We start from the raw sequence: 23,300 nt of genomic DNA, 5'->3' as shown, positions 1-23,300 counted from the left end.
GTATATTTGATACATGACTATATCTACTTTGTGACTGCACATTTTGGACAAAATCGTTAGAGTGGTTTTTGGACAGGAAATTCCAAAAGTTACCCCCCTTTAGTTGTTTACGAGTAGAGAAAATTTTTAATCAATGAATTACTTAACCCTTGATTTTCAAAAAAGCCATGTTAGCTATAACTGTCAAATTTCATTGAATTATTCTTTTAACCATTTAACACAAAAATATAGTCATCCTTTTGGTATACTTTTCATCAAAGTCCATAAAACAATACAAAATAGGAGCAGAGCAAACATCGACCTCCAAAACATCAGAGGTGGAATCAGGTGCCATGGAGGAGTGAGCATCCCCTGCCGACCGGTCATACCCGCTGAGTATTCCTTGTCATGATCGGGAAATAACGGAAAACTCCTCGTCAATTTAGTGTATAAATAATGGACTAACAATTAGCATGAAAAACGTCAGTCAGCATTTGACTCAATGATAAACTGTATTTGCTGACAAGGTCATTCTATCGACCAAAGAACTTACGAAACGATCACTTTAAATGAGACTGCTGATATTCTTGTTTTATCCCATGTTTCACCCTTTATCCCGTTGATATAGCTCATGTGATATCGTTTTAGTATCACACAGTCGTGACGTCACAATGGGTTTTGCGTTAGAGTGATGAAGTAAAATGAAGTGGAATCCTATATAAAAGCTGTGTAAAACATTATTTGTGGTGTAAAAAAAACATCGTTTTGTAGTTAGATATGAATTTGTTCAACTCGTTGTGTGTTTTATCCCCTCGCCAAGGCTCGGAGATAAAAACCACACAACTCGTTGGATAAAAATCATATCCAACTACAAATCATGTGAGATCCTATATTTATCAACTTGTTTGTCAATAATTTACCTCGCTTTAGAAATTGTTCATACGTAGATCATGCTCTTGCGTATCGAATCAACTGAAATATATAAACTCCGTATACAGGTGATGACGGTATATAATTGCATAAGTAAGGGGGGTTGAGACGATAGAAAAGTTAAAGTCATCACGTTTATCATTGAGCTTGGTTGTTAGATTACCATTAACGTCTTTTTCAAGTAAAATATCCAAGTATGAAACAGATGTGTCAGACTCTGTGGTATCTTTTGTATCAAGCTCACCAGGATATATCGTATCGACGCAGGAATGGAAATTACCATTGTTAATTGACAACACGTCGTCGATATATCTAAATGTCGAGTTGAAGACCACAACAAGTGTTTTCTTTTTTCATGTATAAGGTTTTCACAAATTCTGCATCATATGAATACAAAAATAGGTCTGCTAATAATGGAGCGCAATTGATACCAATGGGAATTCCAAAAGATTGTTGGAAGACCTGGTCTCCAAAAAACCATATAGATATTTTCAATCAGAAACTCAAGCATCTTTTTGATGTCAACTTCAGAGTACTTGTGTGTGCAATCAGTGTGTGCAATCAGAATGTTTTTAACAACATAATTTTGCAAATGACCAATGGCCAGGTAAGTAAATTTACGAGTTCCGTTTTTATTGAAAAAGCAGCTGTCACTTATATAAAACAGCCTGGACTTTAATTTATCGTGAGGAATGGTTGTGTAAAAGTTGTTAGTATTTAAGCTGTTGATATTGGTAAAATCTTGTGATTTCAAATTGTCAAAATTTAAAGTTCTTTGGAATTTTTGAATATCCACATCTGATTTAAACCACTTCTTGAATACATTGTTGCACAGTATTCTTGAAGTTTCTCCTTCACTTCTGTCAATATCTTAGTGAAGAGTAAAGAAAGAGGCTTGGATGAATATGATGAATAAGAATCATAATATTGTAATTTGATGAAAATGGCTTATTTTAAATTCTTTTGTGCATGTTATTTTGTGACATCGATTCGTAAAATGAGGCGTTTCAACATCAAATTGAAAGTGTTAACTAATGGATATGTGTCTTAAAAGAAATCAGTCTCGTTTTTGAAATTAAGTTCAGTACTCTGCGAATTTACATGTGCATGTACAATGGATATTCCTCGGGCAATCGATTGTATCACTTAAAGGGAACAATCTTTGATTAAGTCTTATTACATCAGAGTCTTTGGCATAAAAGTTTTCCATACGAAAATTGTAAATTCTGTCAATAAGTGTTATTTTAAATTTTAAAAGAGTATTTTTAACTGTTTGCATGTCAATGCATATATATTTTTTCTTCGTTTCATACAGTATATATATCTCGAAACAATGAATGAGGATTTTTTTTAGCATTTCCATTTTCGCTGCTTTTATAGACATGTACTGTGTTGTAATCTACTTAACGCTTTTCAGCAAAAACGAACAAATTTTATGCCTATTTCTATACCCCACATAGTATAAAGCTAATCCAAACTCATCCAAATTCTTTAAACAACTCAAATATTGTGACATTTACATCGTAAATCGGCGGGTGTGACCGCTCGGCAGAGGATGCTTATTCCTCCATAGCACTTGATCCCATCTCTGAATTTTTTGGAGGTCCTTGTTTGCTCTGCTCCTTATTTGTAATGTTTATGGACTACTGAGTTCGAATACTGTTCGTTATCTACGCATGTATATTTCTTTGATACTTTTGATCCATACCATTGTTTTAAAGTTGCATCATCTTTTTTTTCTGAATCTTACATTCTCCAAAATTGGCATTGTGTTGTTTAAGAAATTTTAATCTCGCTAAATTTTTTAAATCTCTTTTAATAATTTTTTTCTTTCAAAACTCATTAAGGTTTAGACATGCTTAATTAACCTAGATTTATAATGTATGTTTTCTAATTTACCTGTTTTAATGTCCCTGAGGTATTTTACACAAAGTGAGTAATCGTCTAGACCTAAAACAAATTGTTGTATAATTGATAACTTCAGCCTTAAAGCATCAATCATTCCATGTCTTTGTTTGAATGAACATGCATTGTACATAAAGCATCTGATATTCACACATTCACTTTTATTTTTTTATATTTTTTTTGTATTTTACAATACAAAATAAAAAAAGAGATATACCTCACAATTCTTTAAGAAAATATAACATTGTCTTATTCTAAAATAAATTTTCATTACTTATTTTTAAATAATCATTAAGTATCCGATGGGTTTTAAGAGAAATTTCATATTCCGACCAGAATTAATTAAGAGAACTGCGTAATTAAAAAAACCCAAAACAAAACCTTTTATTGCTGTTTAAGTCCTTGACAAGTATTAGCACTTTTCATGTTAAATTCTTATTTTTTTACAACCTTCCGTTTATTCTCATTTTCGAACATAAATGTCTCTTGGTTTCTAAGGCGAACATTCTGGTCATGTTTTATATTTATTTTTCAATATAATTTCCATTACTCACTTACCTGTCAACCAAACTCATAAAACTTGCACGTTTCAAACTGCAGATTAATCTTGGGATTTTTTTTTACTTCAGGGAAAAATATATTATTTTAAAAGCGGCATCCTTAATTTGATTGGATATAACAAACACTGCTTGATGGACTTTTTTCTTTTGGTATTGGAAATCAGGAACAATTTATCAACCTTTACATTTCCAGTAGGGTAAGTTATCATATTATATGCGACCCTTCAACATTAATTACTCAAAGGTAATACCTGTAACACCAATATATAATGGAGGTTGATAATAGGCAAATATAAAACACATTTATTAAGTACCATGCGATTTTGTATCGTATTTAATTTAAAGTGAAATTAAACAGTTATGACTGTGATTTTAATATCATGAATAAACTTATTTACTGGATCAACAATTTCTGAACCACAGGAAACAATAACAAAAAGGTCCATGCGGGAGCCGATAGACCAATTTCAGAATCATCGATTAATTGTGCTTTTTATATTTTTGTTCAAAAAGGGAACTTGTTCATTGACGCTAGTATAGTGGGAGAAACCTTATACTAGTATGCTTTCACACATCGATCGGGGTTCACTGTACAGAATTGTGTATGGAGATTAATTCCCTGCTTCCCCTGGATATGTAAGTTTTCATTCAAATTCTTCACTTTACTTTATGATATCTCAAATAGCTACTGTAGGTTTTTTTTTCAGAGTACAATTTCTAATTTATTATAAACCAAATATTCCAAAGATACAATAACATTTTAAGTACTGAGTATCATTATTCTCATAACTATATTCATTTAAACAGATCAAAAATCACCTATGTTTAACTTTATACATATATCATAAATAGCGATGATTTATTCTTGAAAAAAAAAAAACAATAATTAACACTTTAAACACCGTTGATGCCTTTTTTAATGACACGGTCTTATAATGTTATATTATACGTAGTACATTGGTCGTTTGAACAGTTATGCATGGTACGTTTATCATCTAAATTGGCTGCAATTGCAAAATTAGTTTCTATTGGCAAATTATAATTTTTTTAAAGTTTTTTTTCTATATAAATTAACCTGTACAGGTACGTATTTTTTGGGATTTTATTCAATTACTGAACAAAAAAATTGAATAAAAGTTTGAAGAAGATGAATTCCCCAGATTTGGAGGTGTTTTAAAGAGCAAAGAATTCTTCTGTAATGCATGTGTCATTACGAAGGTTAACATTCCATAATTTTTGTCCCCAGTTTTCGTGAAAGCGAGAGAACATTGATACCATTTGTCTGTCCGTTTGTTTAGCTGTCCGTCAAAAACCGTCAAAAACATTTACCTTGGTCATAACTTTTGAATAAAAAGAGGTAGTTCATATTTCACATGCACATTGCCTTTGACACGACCGTTCCAAATACAATGATATTTGACCCCTTAACCTTAACCTCGAAGTTTGGCACACTTTTCAAAAATTTAAGCAAATTCAGCGAATTGTTGTTCCCTGCTTTCGGTGTCTTACTGGAAGGGATGCAATTATATATGCCATATTGTGTCAAATATGAACGCCCTATCATATGTCATTCAAAAGCAATGAACAAATTTAATTTTATATATTTAGTCAAATATGAATTTCAAGGGGTAAAAATAATAGCATGCTCGGAAACATCTTTTTACAGGTATTGCACATGTCAAATATGAAAGACATATCTCTTCTCAACCAAAAGTTTTGAAAAGAAGGTCAAATTTGAAGGTGAAGGAATCACAGTCCAAAATCATTGTATATTTGTGAAGGTCATGTCACAGGTAATATACATAAGTAATGTAAAAGCCCTATATTTTCTCTTTCAAAAGTTATGAACAATTTAAAGTAATGTTAAATTTTTGAAACGTAGGTCAAACTTCAAGGTAAAGGGGTAAAAAATCATAGTATATTTGAAAAGGTCTTGTCACAGGTGATATGTACAAGTGAAATATGAAAGTCCTTTCTCTTCTCATTCAAAGGTAAAAGTTTTGTTACAGACAGACAGACTGACAGGCCAACAGGCAAATGAGATTTAATGTCTCCTCGCTTTCGTGGACACCAAACAAACAAAAAGAGAGAGAAGGGTGAGAGAGAGAAGGAGAGGGGAGAGAGAGCATTTAAATTCTATTTTCATTTGAGATGTTCCTGTAGCCGTTGAATTGTCTGTATGAATTGGTTATATTCTTGAAGCATTTCCAAGACTAACATACACTATTGCTGGAATATAACTATACACATTTAACTTCAACATAATTGGATTTTATTTCTCGTCTGCAAAAAGAAAATTATCCCTTCTGCTCGCCTGGTTCTGCATATCCGATGAATTCTCTCCTTGGTGTGATAAAACTGAATCCACAAATGAACAATGCAAATTAAGGTATACCGATCCTCGTGTATTAAAAATCAGAAGTTAGGAAATTGAACGTTTCTGAATTCACAAAAGAATGTGTATTTACCCATGGTATTTTTTCAAAGTTCATCATTAAAGTTGAATCATATTATATAGGGGAAATATTGATTCTCAAGAATTTTCTCCGGGAAACGCAAATCAGAGTACTAAACATTTTCTAATTATCAACTAATACTAGTAAACAAATATAATTCAAGATGAATTTTTATTAGGTATGCAGGCATTCAGAGAAAATTGGATGTTTTTCATAAGTTTCGAATTCTATTTTGTCCAATTATGTTTGTTGCTTAATCATTAATTGATATAAAAAATCAGATTTAAAATTTGTACTTCATGCACACAGTTGGAAAGGCATAGTAAATGTTTCAATCTCTATAGAAGATTGTATCACTGCAATATATTCCGTTACGTGTGTTACTTTTGTGTTAATTTTTGTTTCTGTGCATTAGCAAGATATCAAAATGTACTTTTTATTTGGCATATCTTTTATCAATTTTTAAATACGGATAACAATTTCTTTAAAGGATAACGTCAATTATTTCATTTATAATTAACTTTATTTCACACTATTTTGGGGAAATTATTTGTTTCTTCTACTTCTATTCCATTTTTGTGACTTTTCCTACATGTACCATACTGTTCTGATATATTACACTGTAAGTTGTAACAGAATGTTACAGTCTTTTTCCATACTAAGCAAGTTTTGCTCACAGAGAGAGAGACTGGGAGTAAAAATAGGCAAATGGACTTTAATCAAAATTAACTTTGCTTTTTAAAAGCACCGTTACTCTAAAATAACCTTTTTTCTCTCTGTTGCAAAATGTCACTTGGACCTGCGGTCTTTGATTATGCCCTTATGATAAGATGAAATTGTTCACCAGATATCATTTCATATAATTATGCAAAAATACAATCATAATAAAACATTGGTGGTAAAAGTTCAGTGCTAGTATGAAAATTAAAAGAAGTAATTGGAGGAAACTAGTCCATTTAGTCTCAAATGTTAATGACCAACAATTGAAAAATAAATAGATAGCATTCATTTAAATCCTTGAGCATGGTGGAAATGCACTGCTTAATGTCACACCATAAGTAAATAATGTGCGTATTTTTTTTTTATGTCAGTAAGGAAAAAAACATCAAATGCAAATGTTAAAAATACTTTGAAAGTAATATTTACTAGTCTCAATGGATAATACACAAAGATATATTGAGATCAAATTTAAAAGGATTTTATTAATTATTAACGACATTTGAACGTAATAACGTGCAAGGTGTTAATATTTTTTGCCCCCGTATATCGAAGATTTGATGTTATATAGTATTTGTCCGGTCGGTCCGTCTGTCTATCTGTTAGTTTGTCTGTGTGTCTGTTTATCAGTTTGTCCGCCAAAAATAACATTGTCCATTACTTTCTATTGGTTTGAGCTAGATCTCAAATTTTATATATGTATTTCTCGCTACAATGCTTTTCCTTGAGTACCAATATATTTGACCTCTTAACCTTCACCAAGGAATTTGATCAAATTTTGCAAAATTTACCTAATTTAACCTCGGTCATAACTTCTGATCAGAGGGCGCTAGGTCTTTAATACTTCACATGTTTGTTTATTGGATACATGTAAGTCCTTTCAACTGATATAAATATTCTTGACCTTGATGTTTGAGTTTGATCCACTATTTAAAAAAGTAACTTGGATACACAATTAGTACTAAGGCCTTCATATTTCAGAAGTGAATCCCAAGTAATAGAGCCATCCTTTGGATACCAATAATTTTGACTTTTAACACAGATTTTGGAGTTGAAATACTTTTGAAAGACATTATAATCCTGGCCTTAAATTTAAGTTAGTGCTGAGGAATATTTATTTTGCACATGCGTTTTTCTTATGACATAAATAACGTAGAATCAACATAAATTTGACCTTGAAATTTGCAAAACATTGAAACAAATGTTACTCTTGACCATTACTTTTTATTGGATAAGGATGGGGCTTTCATATATCACGGGTATATTCATTGCGAAAAAGTCCTTTATATTCGGTTTTTGTATTTTTCATCCCTTAATCTTTGTATATAACTTACATTTACGAAACTTTAACCTTAGCCCAAAAGTTGTCACGAGGGCATGACAAACACACCTCGTACTTTTTTACTATAAATGTGAGAAAATTTAAAAGATGAAATATGAAGATAACGAACAGTAATCATCCTCTAAAGTCCATTAAAACATTAAAAATAAAAGAAGAGCAAACACGGATCTGTAAAAACATCAGGGGTGGGATCAGATGTCATGGAGGAGTAAGCACCACTTCTTGACTGTTCACACCTTGTCATGTCCATGTAATGATTGGGAAAAAAAGAGACAGCCGTAGACAAAATATTGTTAATAATAGTCTTACTATTAGAGTGAAAAAGTCAATCAGCATTTTATTTGCTGACAATGTCATTGTATCGACCAAAGAACTTGCAAAATGAATTTACACGAGAATGTTGATATTCTTGTTTCATCATTTTGAAATAGAGTTTCTTTGTAACGGTGCGCAATGGCACAATGAAGAACTATCACTTCTCAATGGCCCCGAGTACACAGAATAGGTCTTAATGTAAAACCGCTCACTGGCACATAGTCAGGTTTCTTTATGAGTGTAAATTCTAGAACAAGACGTTCAAAAACATATCCATGTAATCAATTAGTAAACTTTATTGTGGATATATTCCTTAGTTTCAGAAATTGATCCTACATTAAATATGCCCTTGAGTATCTAATTACCTGCTGCGCTATAAAAACCCAATATCCATGTTATAATGGTATATGTAAGGGATGTTAACGATAAAAATATGAAATCATCATATGTATTATAAAACGTTGTTGTTTGGTTACCATAAAAGTCTTTTTCTATTTATAAAACCAATCAAATATACAACAGATGTGTCACTCTTTTTTATCTATATTTCAAGGACATAAGGCTAACTAAGACATATTGACATACTTATAAATATAATTTCAGAAAGAAATGGACTTAAACTTATTATGGGGAATGGTCGGGAAAGTGCTGAAAGGTCATGCATTATGGTATTATTGATAACAGTTTTTTCTGATTTCATTCTAAATTAGAGGAGCTACTAATCGATTTAAGCATGATAAATTTGTAACATTTTATTTTTAGATTAAAGAACATTATTACTGTGTTGTTCTCGAAATTTGATTTATGCCCACTTTTTCAATTTACTGAATTATCGTCAAATGATAAAAAAGCATCATTAGTATAAGAAACACTGTTGGTAATAGAAGAAAAAGAGCACAAAACGAAAATAATTGTGTTCTGATTTCAAAAATAACATTGCAAATAAAATAAAGAATTCTATATATATAAGATTTGCACTATTCTTTGATCAGAGCTATTTCAGTCTTAATATTTCACTGAATCAAATCTTGATTAAGTTTCTTCCAATTAGTAAATGACTGTGCAGAATGGTAGGCATCGAATACGATTAGAATTTATTACCCCCTTAAAAAGAGGAAACTGACAATTTTTTTTTTTTTATCGGTAAGCGAGTGTTTTCCATGAACAACTTTACTACTATTAACTGACTTTTCTTCAATAGAAGAAGAGAGTCAACCTTTCATGAAATCCAAGTTACTTTACTGTCTGTAAATTTGATTTATGGTGTAAATCTCGATTATAACATTGAGTTGAAGCATACAACTATAAGAATATTTTTTGCTTTTTACGAAGATCATATCAAAATACTCGATCTATCGATATTCCTAATCTGTGAATTTGAAAATCAGCAACACATTTTATATTCTCTGCAAACGCAGAAATGGAAAGAAAGGTTTGATTTGGGTCAGACAAAATGTATTTATTTATCACATATTTTTTATGTTCTGAAACTTATAATTTTATGTCACTTGATACTTTAAAAAATTGTAGAAACAAGCAAAGTTCATGCAAAATTTCTATTTCTATTTTTGGTCTTTGCATTACTGCGTCTTATCAAAAACCATTTACAAATATGGCAGATGATTATCAAAATATAAAAAAGACTTAATACAAAATAGTTAATTACCAAAATAAGAAAACCATTAATAGTCTTCCCTTGTATCAGGAAATTCCATGACAAATTGACGGTTATGGAGCAAGCATGATTATATGAAAGTGACACGCCATGGGGTATTCCTCAAAGAAATAATATGAATCAATAACAGAATAAACTCATTTTTGGAGTGACAAAAGATAACTTCTCTTTATCTCAGAAATTATTCTGGAAATAAAAAGAATGTTATCTAAGAATATCTGGTATGCATGTGGTTAGCTAAATATACGATGTCAAAATTTAAAAAAAGAAAGCCACAAGCAAACAATTAAATGAAATCTTATATCTAAAAATATTTCATATATTTCTAATATTTTTAGAGATTTTATCAGCAACTGGTAAGTTTTTTTTTTTCAAAACACAAAAAACATTCACATGCATTATATCAATTTATATACCTCCATTGTTTGTTAATTACTCTGATACATTCAAAATTTACATGAAGAAATTTTACCAAAATTAGATTTAAATGCATTTCCTGTAATTTAACTTTGCCTTTCACGTTAATTGTAATTTCATGAACTATATATAAATGAACGAAAAGGCGCATAACATGCAAGCTCTTTATTTAAAAGACGTAAATCCAGTCTTGAATTTAATTTTGATTAACATTCCCCAGTGAGTATTGATTACAGAATGTTCTTAACTAAGAATTCATAACTAAGAGTAACAGGAGCAGTACGGTGGACGCCTCTAACTGACGTGTTATTGTTTTCTTTGAGAAATAGAGTTTGATATAACCAAACAACCTTTTAATCCAGCTAGAAAAGTTAATTTTCTTTCACATAATTTTTACATAAATCTATCAACTGTACATGTATAAACCTTTTCATCCACTTGTTAGAGAAAATATCGGTTGCTGTGTATTTTTATTGTTGTTGTTGTCGATTCTTCAAGAGACAGAAATTCTCTCAAGTTATTTAATAATGAATCTTAAATACCATGACCGTTCTTAACAAATATCTGCACTTTGATACACTTGTAGTTTTGATTGAAGCAAATTTCAGGTGAAATATAGAAAAAAAGGTATATACGAGGGGGTATCAAAAAGTTCGTGGACTAGCGCCATAAAATTAAAACCGACTTAGGTACATCAATGAATTTTAAAATATCATAGCATCATCTATCAAACCACGATTCATATATATTAAATTATTAATGTTTTTGTAAGCAATAGTATGTCCCGTCGGCACAACCTCGAACACGACGTTTTTTTTCGACTTGAGTGTAACTGAGAAAAACTCTTTTGATATGAACATTTGATATCCAAAAATCCCGTTAATTCAGGTATGTGTTGGGATTTAATTATGAAGTTCTATGAACATTTATCGTAAATTTTACATGGAGTATCTAAACAAATAAGGGCTTCAAAATGACGTCAAAAGGGGGAGGTGTTTCCTTTTCCAAAATTTATAAAGTTTTGCCCCTGAAAAAACTGGTATAGACCTAGGAATGGTTTCAACTGGGTATGTAGAAAAAAATGCATCCAGAGTACTTGTTTTTAATGCCTAAAGAGATAAAAGGAAGTACAATTAATATCGCTTTTGTCAAGGTTTGAAAAATCACGTCAAAAATTTCATGTGTTTTAGATAATATAAATTATGCTGGTACAATCAAGCGAGCATCTCTCCCAATGTATAAATCCATTTGCAATATTATGTGCAATTGAAAGTCGCTGTTCATGACATTGTAAAATCATATAAACAAGATGTTTAAGTCCTTACTCAGTTCCAGGGAATCTCATCAATATAAGTGTATCAGGTGAAAGAAGCGGACATTGAAAAAACAATGTATATCACGGCGCCATGTGAATAATGTCGTTTTTATTTTATCATAATTTGGCAAATAATAAAAGTATCAAGCTTAAATTTTCAACATTTCTTTATTTTTTGTTGTTTTATGTTTCTTATAAATTTTGAAAGCACAGACTACTTGTACATAGTACTAATTTTATAGCCTCAGTCCACGAACTTTTTGATAACCCCTCGTAATTATAATATATAATTATTATACATATATAAGGAAAAAGAAAAAAAATAAGAAAGATTCCGGATTGTTATGGTCTGCTGGGGTAATAATGTATTGTAAAGCGCTTTGAGTAGCAATTACAATGAAGCGCATTGAAGTGGTAAAATTTTCCTTTCGAATGGAACGTTTTGAGCTATCTTTAGAGTGTTTATCATTTGACACGTTTCTTTTGAAATCATAAGTTGTTTCTTCAAATACCTGTAGAACAGGTTTTCCATAAATATAATAGCCAATCAAATTGAGGGTCTAAATAAACACCGAGTAAACACGTATTTTCAAAACATGTGTTGTTGGTAACTTATTTAAGTTCAAAAATATGTAATTTTTGCAATTTGTGTTTTACAGAAGTGAAAATTTTTTTAAGCTCCATTTCAGTGTAACTCATGATGCTTGTCGCGAAGAATGGGGTGTTCAAATATTTCTTTCTCGGCTTATTATTAAATTGACGTTCAAAACATTATTTTCAAGGTTTCAGCGCTTCATTGTATATAGAAAATATATAAAAACATCATTATATAAACTGTAATTAGAGCACTGTAATTTGTTGTGATTTAGTTTTCAAAAATGATCATTTCAAACATCTGATGCCTCGAGAAAAAATAAGATATAAAGGCTGTATTGTAATAATATGTCTTTTAATTAACAACCTGCTGTTATGATTGATCATTTACTGACAAAAAAATTTCATTATTGAATTGAGATTAGAGATGCATTTGGTGTTGGTTTTCGTGTCATTAAAACATCGCCTAATTTTATTCACTTAATTAAAAAAAACGACAAATGCTTTCTTTGTTGATTAGTTGTTTACAGTGTTTGATTATGATCACTAAACAACTTCCTGTACCATTGACTTTGTTATTGACGTAAAGAATTACTGCAAAGATCATTTAGTTTGACTTTATATCGTTTTCCTCTAGATAACTGACACAACAATCACATTTACGTCAAATAATTTTCCTTATCTTAGACTATGAAATGTTCCCTTGTAGCATCTTATCTGAAAATATCAAACCATATGAATTCATATTCTGCAAATGTAGCAGTATAAGTAAGACTAAAAGTACAGAAAACAAATCCTAGTTATTCTTAATGTAGATGTTTGATGAACACAGAAAGTACTTTTGTTGATGTTACCATTGTGTGTATTAAATAGATTTAATTGGGCAGAATTTCTTACGGCTCCATATAATTTCGACGTCCAGGCACTTCTTAAGCCGTAATGAAATATTTATATAATTTTTTGGTTCATTTAGCCAAGGATATATTCTTGGAAATCACTAAAACGTAATAAACCGAAGATACACCCTCTCATATCAATAACCAAAACAATATTTTCTCGACATCCGCGTGAAGCAGTGGTTAGAACCTAATTGTTCTAGAGTTGTGGTGTAAAGATTTGGTCATGGCATTGTTATTCGAATCCCATTGTGGGACATGGAGACCGGTCCTTTGAATGAGAACGTATAAGTTGGGGACCGTGTCGCTTGCTTGTTTGTTTGTTCGTTTGTTTGTTATTTAACGTCCCTCTCCAGAATTTTTCACCCATATGTAGACACCATAACTTGCCGGTGGAGGGCTGAAATTTTTCTACCTATACCTATCCTCGGTACGAGTTCAGAGCCATTAAGCAGTTAGTGATCTTTTGCGTGACAACACTTACTGGGAAAGGGAACCTTGGTTCAAACAGTCTCCCCCGAGGGTAGCATTAGGTACTGGCTTGAAAAAGGTTCACTCGCTGTTATAAGGCAGTATGGGCTGAGTACAGGTCTAAATATGGAGTCTTTGACCTGCAAGTGGTGGCGTTTGAAAATGATATGATAACGTTTCATTTTATCGCGGCTCTAAAGTTTGAAATCAGCTCTAGCTGGAAATTTGCAGGGTAAAAGTGAATAATAAACTATTAAATCTTTTATTCTTTTTGTATTCTGAATTCATCCATTTTATCCAATAATATTCACTTGGTATTGCCTGACCCAATTTACATCCGTAAAGATAATTGCTGTGTTCCACTTATTCTGTAATTAGAGCTATCAGGGTGTTGATATTTAGCCTGTCATAATCAAAGTAAGGCAGATGTTTCTTTCATAATGAGAGGCTTAATAAGGCTTTTGTAATTTAGGAGATTAAGATCCATATTAATTCTTCTAAACTACACCCGCTTAATTCAGTATTCTTCACTTCAGACACTCTGTGTTTATAAACAGAATTACACTATAATTTGTTATTTAGGAAAACGTAGGTTATTTCTATTTTTAGTCAAATAAAAAAAAATAATGTATAAACACGACCATTCATATTCTATGTAGTTGTTTTGTCCGAAATAAAATGATTTGAAAAACCCCAGAAATCATGTTTCTAAAGGAAAAAATCCTGTTATCTCTGAAAGTTGGCATCCATGGTACATACCATATGATGTACCTTTTTATAATTTGCAAAAGAAAAAAAGAACAGATTTTAAATCTAAATAAAACAGAATTTAAAGATTAATTGTCACTCAAAAACTCATACCAAATCAAATCAGTTCTAATAACCTGAAAGTTAATGCATTATATAGTGAAACATAACCCCTTTAGTGCGATATTCATTTCTCTTTTGTTAACAGCTGTGACACATATACATCCGGCCAAATTAATCCTATAGTTAAAACACTGCACCAGATTTAACATTGATCACCTGCCTATAACAATGATACAACCTGTTGCATTGTTGCATCTGCGCAGATCGAAGCTCGTAGATAGCCAAATTCCATCTCTCTTAGATATTGCTAATCAAAATAAAACGCAATCAGAGAGGATCAAATACTGAGTCTGTAAACAAATTAATTCAGGGTGTTTGCAAAAACGTTTATTCAGTATAACCTGGTGAAGCTATTATGTTTACTTTGCTTGATTTATTTAGTCTGAACGATGACCCATTTTTCGTCATAATACAAAGTTTTTAGCTGGCTGATGGTCGGAATTTCTCAAGACACAAGGTATAAAAATATTTTATTCAAATAATTTAAATAATGCCGTTTTGTTTTATGAGTACAGATATAAACTTAATTTGAATTATTGAAATGACATAATTGGCAATAGATATTTTTGTTTTATCAATCTATCATTATATTTGTATAAAAAGATACTTATCTGTGTATTTACCATCTTAGGCGAATATTTGAGAAAAAGTAATTGAATCCTTCTAAAAGTGCAACTTATAAAATATTTTGTCATCTCAAATTTAAAATATAATTTATATTCCAAGTGGTATTGAAAAACTCGTGGACCTCTATAAACATGATATGTGAGAAAAAATGTCAATTTGCCTCTCACCAAATAACGCTATACAAATACACTCAACTATAAAGCATTGACTAAATTTGATTATTTGTAATCAAAATGCCATGATTTAGATAACTGTGATTTGTATTCCTAGTTCAACCTTCAAATTACACGAATTTCAAGTAAACGAGCTTAACAAATTTGCGCAAAAGTTTCACTGTATTCAAATGTTTTATTTATATTGTGCAACATAAACACGGACCGTACAACAATTCAAAAAGTAATTGCACGGGAATATCCGATGTTGAAAGGGCGAAATATACTGCTTTCTTGAAAAGAAGAGCATTCTCGAGACCTTGTGATCTTGATATTTTATATACCTCAGTATTCAATAATTTAATTATTTTTAAATTAATTTATTTCCTTTCATACTTTCATTCGAAATATCCAGGAGAAGTCGAAAAAAAAAGACTCTGGACAATCCGTCCTATCTATTTCATACATTGATGTTTTACTACAGACAGCCATTGGTGGCAAAGTATCAGTAATGTAATGGCTTCACCTTTTCTTTTGTCCACTTCTTTTATTTATGCTGCACTATTGTCACCTGAATATAATGTCTAGGTCTTACTTGCAGTTGTTCGATATGCTAGAGAATTCTCCCCGCACAAACAGTTACAAATCTAAGACAGTTTATTAACAAATAAGCTACAAGTATATCAACATTTTTTCTGTAATTAACATCCTTGTACGAAAGGAACTTCTTTTCTTTTGTTATTTAGTAGGCTTGTCTTTAGTTCATGCACCCAGCCTAAGATTTAAGCCGAAATTGTTACTCAACAAAATCATTTATAATCACTTTTTTGGACACGAAAAAAAAGTAATCTGTTTTTAAAAATTTTTAATTTACACTGCTCTTAACTGTTTGCATACTTTTTGAGAACTATTGTACTTGAAAGGAGAATTCGAACAATTAAAGGTATTTTTCATGTATAGCATGTATTGTACAGGAATTATCATCAGGTCGATGTTTTCATGAGTACCTGTTATTTTGACCTATTTGAGACATTTAGTAATACTTGTATTCACCTGTACGAAGAAAATACCGACAATTAGCCGTATGGTTACACAATCTGTATTCATGTTTCATTTCTTAATGAACATGCAGAGAAACACTCGATGAAAAAGAACATGGAATGAATTTGCAGTTTTAGTTACTCACCGTACGTTGAACTTTAGATTATCAACGCAGGTGACCTTATAGGAGGTTAAAAAGAATCAGAATTATTTATCTGGTTTAAGAAGATTTTTTCTGTAAAATGAAATTTGAAGATTTAGATCAGTAATCAAGCTCACCAAGCCATTTAAACAATTGAAATAGTGGGCAGAGTAAACACAGGTCTCTAAAACTCGATCCCAGTGATGGGATCAGGTCCCATTGAGAAGTAAGCATCACCTGTGCTACTTGTCATGTATCGATCATAACGTTATGAAATGTTAAACTGACTTTGAGTATAAATAACACAAACACACTTTTTGCGAAATCAGCAATATTTCTCATAGATTTACTTTTAAATTGGTAACCTGAATAATGTTTATCAAGTATAGTGGGAGAATTTTATAAGAATTTGTCATAACTTTAAAAATTTGTGTAAATTTTTGTATGGAATTATACAGAGAGCAAAACAAAGTTTCCTATCTAAGCAACAAAGAAAACCTAAGATTTCATTATATTTGGGATTTATTACTTATGTTTTTTCAATCAAAATCAGACAAAAAATACATATCAGTCCAAGCATCAAATTTTATTCAAAGTAGAACCACTCTTGTGTATCGTATCAACTTGGAGACATAAACTGCACATGCAGTAGGAAGGAGAACATTGATACACAAATGAAAAAAATTGGCGATAGGAAAGATGAGTTCATCACGTTTATCATTACGTTTTGTTGTCACCGTCAACTTATATTGTAAATTTTAAAAAGTGGTTCTGTTGATTGTGTACTTAGAGGAGAGGCGTGAATACGCAAAAGCTTTTAGATTTGTCAGAAGTGCAGTTAATATAAATAAACAGTCAAGAACTTTCATATAAATTAAAATACTGTAAAATCATATTTTCGAGGGGTCAAATTTTCGTGGATTGAGGAAAATATATTGGTTCATGCTGATTTGATTTCTTGGTTGAAAAATTATTCAGTAGTAATACATATATCTGAAAAATTGCATTCGTGGTGGATATAAATTCGTGGGTCTTTTCATACCCCAAAACCACAAAAATTAATGATTTCACAGTATGTATGCAAAAAAAAATTTAATCAAGATAACTATACTTAATCTAACACCAAACCCCGGATGTTTTAAACATTAATTTATTTATCTCTAAATTTTTTCAATATCTCGTCTAAAAAAGTAAGAATTGCTATCGGCATTAATCAGAGACATGCTAAAAAGTCATCAAAAAGAAATATCAGTTCTTATTAGAACGTGAAAAATCTCAGCCAACTAGTTTCCAAATATATCAAATCAGTTATCAATATTTTTAACGAAAAGAAAGAAAGAAAAACAAAAAATTCAATTCAAAAAAATCTATCTCCATTCCATTCGATTTTTAAAAGTGTCACAGATGAAAATGTACCATCGGACATTTCGACAATTACTTTGGATATTTTCAAGTTCAATTTTCTCACATCTGTTCTTAATTAATTGAGTTGTCATATTTTCTTCAATCTGTCAGTTTTATCTATTTTTAAATTTTTAATTATCTTAATTAGCCATGAGTGATATGACCAGATGGACTGTGCTTTGTGTGACTTAATTATTGTTTATTTAAAATCATAATCTTTAACTCTATTTGTAAATCAAATTAACTCATGTCATATATTACTCAAACTTGTCAATTATCAACCATGTCTATAAATACAAATTTTTGTTAACATTCAGGGAGTTGGAATCGGGACGCGCTTGTCCCTGATACTGTCCGACCCGACGAGAAATAAAGGTCTGCAGATCGTAAAGCGGTTTTATCTTCATTTACCCATTAGTCCACCCTAGTGGCTTTCAAGCCCACCCATCTAACGCGAGGGTGTGATAAGTGGTGGAGAATCCGGGCACGACCCCCTCTCACAGCCAAGCGAGTTCTACCATTTGATTCCCCTACCTTATACGAGAACTCCCCTAATTCAGAAAAATCGTCTTTAATTTCGTACACGCCGCTATGAATCGCAGCCTTGGACCACAACGGAGACCTGCGGATTATTCCGTTCAGCGTCAATTTCCAGTTTGTGGCTGATGTGGAATTGTCCATGGACCCAGTTGCCGTGCTCAAATGGAGAAGTGTTACATCTGTTTCAGGGTCGGAATAGTGTTGTCTCTTTCCTGGAGTTTCACTTTATTTTCTTTCCATTCTTCTCGGACGTTAGCACTAATCGAATCAACCAATTGTTTGTGAGATGAGTTTTCAAGCCGTAGAGTCTGACTTTCTTGCTGTAACTTTGAAATGATAAGTTTATCTTCAGCGATATTGCAGATAGATGAGTTTAATTCAGAAGGCTGTATCGTTGAAAGTTTATTGAAATTTTCTTCACATTTATTGCGTCAGCATACATTATTCCCATTTCTTTCACTTTGAAACGTAACTGTTGAATTCCCGCTTTAAGTCCATAATGGATGTTTAGGGTGTCCTGGAACGCTGTATTCCTTAGATTATAAAAAGGCAGTTCGCGGAGATGAGATTTGCTTTCCAAGTATTTCTCCATACGAACTTTGTCTCTGGACTTTCGTCTACCGGAACGTTGCTCTTGGATTGGTGCACTAGTATTTGCCATCATGATCATCCTCACAGGGGAAGAGAGGACAGTTCTGCACATTCTAGCATAGTGACCATGACGCTTACATCTGTAACACTTCTCCATTTGAGCACGGCAACTGGGCCCATGGACAATTCCACATCAGCCACAAACTGGAAATTGACGCTGAACGGAATAATCCGCAAGTCTCCGTTGTGGTCCAAGGTTGCGATTCATAGCGGCGTGTACAAAATTAAAGATGCTTTTTTTCTGAATTAGGGGAATTCTCGTAGAAGGTAGGGGAATCAAATGGTAGAACTCGCTTGGCTGTGAGAGGGGGTCGTGGCCGGTTATCTGCACCACTTATCACACCCTCGCGGAAGATGCGTGGGCTTGTCGGAAAGCCACTAGGGTGGACTATTGGTAAATAAGATAAAGCCGCTTTACGATTTGCAGACCTTTATTTCTCGTTGGGTCGGACAGTATCAGGGACAAGCGCGTCCCGATTCCAACTCTCCGAATGTTAATAAAAATTTGTATTTATAGACATATTGATGACAAGTTTGAGTAACATATATATGACATGAGTTAATTTGATTTACAAATAGAGTTGAAGATTATGATTTTAAATAAACAATAATTAAGTCACACAAAGCACAGTCCATCTGGTCATATCACTCATGGCTAATTAAGATAATTAGACATGTTAAAGTAGATACATCTGACAGATTTAAGTAATTATGACAACTCAATTAATTAAAAACAGATGCGAGAATTTTGAATTGAAAATATCCAAATTAATTGTCAAAATGTCCGATGGTACATTTTCATCTGTGACAAAAGGATTAACATTTAATCTTTAAAAGATAAATACTTTGCTCTCTCTCTCTCTCTCTCTCTCTCTCTCTCTCTCTCTGTTTTAAGTGTGTGTATGAGGGAAGGTGTGTGAAGAGATGGGATGCAATTTTTTTTAATATCAATAAGTTATACTTGCGGGGATGTTGATAATTTCTTTGTTACAATCTTTTGATTAAAGATTTCTTTATGTATTATTGTGTTTATATTGTTTTCCGGAAAAAAAAATGCTTATGTAATAGTTGGTGATTTCAATTGACGTGGAACCAAATTCTTATGAAATGAAGATCTGCCACCAACAAAAAAAGCATTGATCAATTATTAGGGTATATTAAAAAAAGGATAAACACCCTTCCCTTTAAATTGCGGGAGTAACAATCCTTTGTCAATTATTGTTTTACTTCTGATGAAAAAAAAAATAATAACAAACCAAAGATGTGCAAATGTATAAAAGCTTGAGAATTAGCTGGCTTGTGTTTTTATGGTAAAAATCTTGATTATTTTTCCAGAGGGATGAACTGGAGTGGAGGTGCTATGACTTTACATTTGTACGAGTATCTGAGGAAGCAGACAGCAAACTACAGCCGTAATACTAGCGATCATGAATGGATCGGTGACTTCGGAACAGACACATTCCTCAGGAATTCCAGGATATTTTATTCTTACTTTACGCCTGTTATTCTCATTGTGGGATTTGTAGGCAATCTATTATCGCTCTACGTATTCTTATCCAGGAATATGAGGGGACTCTCCGCTAGCACGTACCTAGCGGCGTTGTCGACGTCAGATCTTTTGACGTTGATATTTTACGTTACTGTGGAATGGCTAAGGAGAGGGCTGATGTATTTGAAGACGGATATTACGCTCACATTTATTGACGTCGATGGGCCGTGCCAATTTCAGCTGTATATGTCCTATATGTCCCGATTCCTCTCAGCCTGGTTGGTGGTCGCCTTTACGGGAGAGAGATATATTGGGGTGTGTCATCCTCTACGGAGACGGGACATTTGTACAAAAAGTGGAACACGACGAATAGTGGGTTCAATATTTGTGATTTCTGCAGTAGTTGTGTTATATAAGCCAGTTCTGAGTGCTATATATGTAAGCTCAGACGGTAGGCACTACTGTACCACAGACAGAGACTATGATTTTGTGTCTTTTATTTTGGATAGCATTTATGCTGTGTTGATTACTCTCGTTCCATTTATTATCATTACAGTATTAAATATTTTAATCATGCGCAGACTTATCATCAGAAACAAACGTAAGCGAGAATGTAAAATTGTTACGGAAGAAAGCATCATTAGGCTAGAATTCACAATTATCTTGTTAGCAATCTCATTTTGTTTTATTGGTCTAAACATTCCATTCTTTGCCGTGTGGTTTCGAAATTTCCTTCATTCCAAATACATATCTAGTGTTGGGGTTCTTGAACACTACTCGGCGGACTTTGAATTCTGGCAAGGCGTGCTTTACATTACAAGGACTATCTTCTACATAAACTACTGCATCAACTTCTTCCTTTACAGCATTACTGGGGCTTACTTTCGCAGGGAAGTCAAAATGTTGTTCACGTATCATTCGTTGAAGAGAGACTCCTCTTATAGCAGGTGCTCGTTACGGAACTCTCGCTCTAATTCCCAGACTCCGCAGTCTTATCTGTGAATCAGTTAGAACATCCAAAGTCCACTTCATCGAATACTATACAAATTAATTTCAGAAGGAAATTATTTCTTCTATGACAAGGCTTCTTAACTTGAAGGGTAAATGTCGGACACATTTACTATTTCAACACAGCGGGGATCCTCGTGTTCTTGTTTTCCGAGGACTTCTGATTAGAAGATAACTCCAGAATTAAGCCGATTCCTGGCATCTTTGACAAGAATAACTGATATTATTAATGAAAAATAGGTAACTGTTACGAGTTTCACTGACATAGTGCAAAAAGTTCATATAATCAAGGACATGCTTGATAAATACTTAATTTTGGTGGAAATATTATTTTACGCCTTTCAAGGCAGCTAAAAGTGTTTTAATTTAAGTTCACGCTAATATGTAATTAAAGCTAATACAGTGGGACGCTTGTTCGAGCAAAGCACTGTTGACTATAATACGCTAATTGGTTGTTGAAATTTTGTGCTATTTTGTATACGTTTAAAGATGTATCAGCTTTTAATAAACATATTCCAAATTTTCCTTATAATTATTTCAATGAAATATATTTTGAACATATTTATTTCTTCCTATAATGTATAGAATTCTAACTTCTCTATTGATGTAATTGTTTTTCATGCTCTCTTCTATAGCATGAAAAGCAACTGTGCATATTTACTAATTTTTTTTATCATGAAAGTTATATACTAGTATACAACGACTATTATACTTTCGCATCTTTAAGTGAAATAAATATTCCGAGATTAACTTGTTGTATTCTTACTTCTTTGTTATTTCGGTATAGGGGATATAAAGGACCCTTTAAGTTCAGTTAGAGTTTCCTTTTAGGTATAGTAAGAATTACTTTGGCTATTGTCACTGTCAAAACAAATTTAAGATCATGAAACTTCAACGTTGCGATCTTTTAAATCCTGATAATGGTATCATATGATATAGTTATTATAGATATTTCTATTCTGAATAAAAAGTAGGTTCATTAGTTTATCCAGGAGCATGAAATATAATCGAGATCAATGTATAATGTATCTAAAAAAAGCATTTTTTTCAAATAATAGCTAGAGTAAAACTTCCAGATATCTTATTAGTGCTTTACCAACGATGATAATGAAGATAAGCGAAAAACATCTGGGAAAATGTGAATGTTTTTTTTTTCATAGTGAACACCGTATTTGTCTGCATGGTTTAATTTGTCTGCGATGTTTTTAAAATCTTGATAACATTCATTTCATGACTTAAAACACATTAATTACATGATTTTATCAAACTGGGCTTAAATCATAACATTTATTATCGGTACCAAAACGAGGGTTTATTTTCTCACAGATGTGTTAAATAAAAATGAAGTTATATCTTGAAAAGTTGCATATCTACTCTTGACCATTTCCAAGGCAAAACACTAATCTACATATGGTATCCAATGGACTCACAATCAGAGTCACAGAAAAAATAGTCTGCAGATGAGAACCAAATGAAAGCTGAATTTATATCGAGAATCAAATCGTCTTATTTCTAATCCTCTTCATTATGCAGAAAACACGTTGCAATAATGAAAAAGATTAAGATAACGTATGTAGTAATCACTCTCCAGATGCTTAAACAACACAGATATGTGAGCAGGGTATAACCACGGACCCTTAGAAATTAAAGAGTTGGGATCGCGTGCCTAGGAGGAGTAAGCATCTACTAAAGCCTGGTTACGCCGACTAAAGCCCTTTGTATTGTTCTGAAAGACAAATTATTGCGTAATCGGATTTTATTTTTTAATTCCATTCTTATGTCGATACGATATATCTCGGTGAGC

The 23,300-nt window shown here is 32.1% G+C and overlaps 1 protein-coding gene across 2 annotated transcripts; it reads left to right on the top strand.

Annotated features, from left to right (window-relative positions):
• Positions 1 to 3,504: 3,504 nt before the first annotated feature.
• Positions 3,505 to 22,099, top strand: LOC134271547 (neurotensin receptor type 1-like). Of its 2 annotated transcripts, XM_062753753.1 has the most exons (3): positions 3,505 to 3,571; positions 3,888 to 4,010; positions 20,335 to 22,099. In XM_062753753.1, the coding sequence occupies exons 2-3, from the start codon at positions 3,979 to 3,981 to the stop codon at positions 21,488 to 21,490; spliced, it is 1,188 nt and encodes a 395-aa protein (XP_062609737.1). In that variant the 5' UTR covers positions 3,505 to 3,571; positions 3,888 to 3,978; the 3' UTR covers positions 21,491 to 22,099. The 2 variants fall into 2 exon arrangements, with proteins under 2 accessions (XP_062609737.1, XP_062609738.1); XM_062753754.1 differs by lacking the exons at positions 3,505 to 3,571; positions 3,888 to 4,010 and adding an exon at positions 14,748 to 14,899.
• The last annotated feature ends 1,201 nt before the right edge of the window (positions 22,100 to 23,300 follow it).

This window comes from Saccostrea cucullata, unplaced genomic scaffold (genome assembly GCF_032062105.1).
Source record: "Saccostrea cucullata isolate Sc308-1 unplaced genomic scaffold, CSIRO_AGI_Scuc_v1 ctg215, whole genome shotgun sequence".
Lineage (NCBI taxonomy): Eukaryota > Metazoa > Mollusca > Bivalvia > Ostreida > Ostreidae > Saccostrea > Saccostrea cuccullata.
The sequence above is the reverse complement of the archived record's forward strand: the minus strand, read 5'-3'. Positions and strand labels throughout refer to the sequence as shown.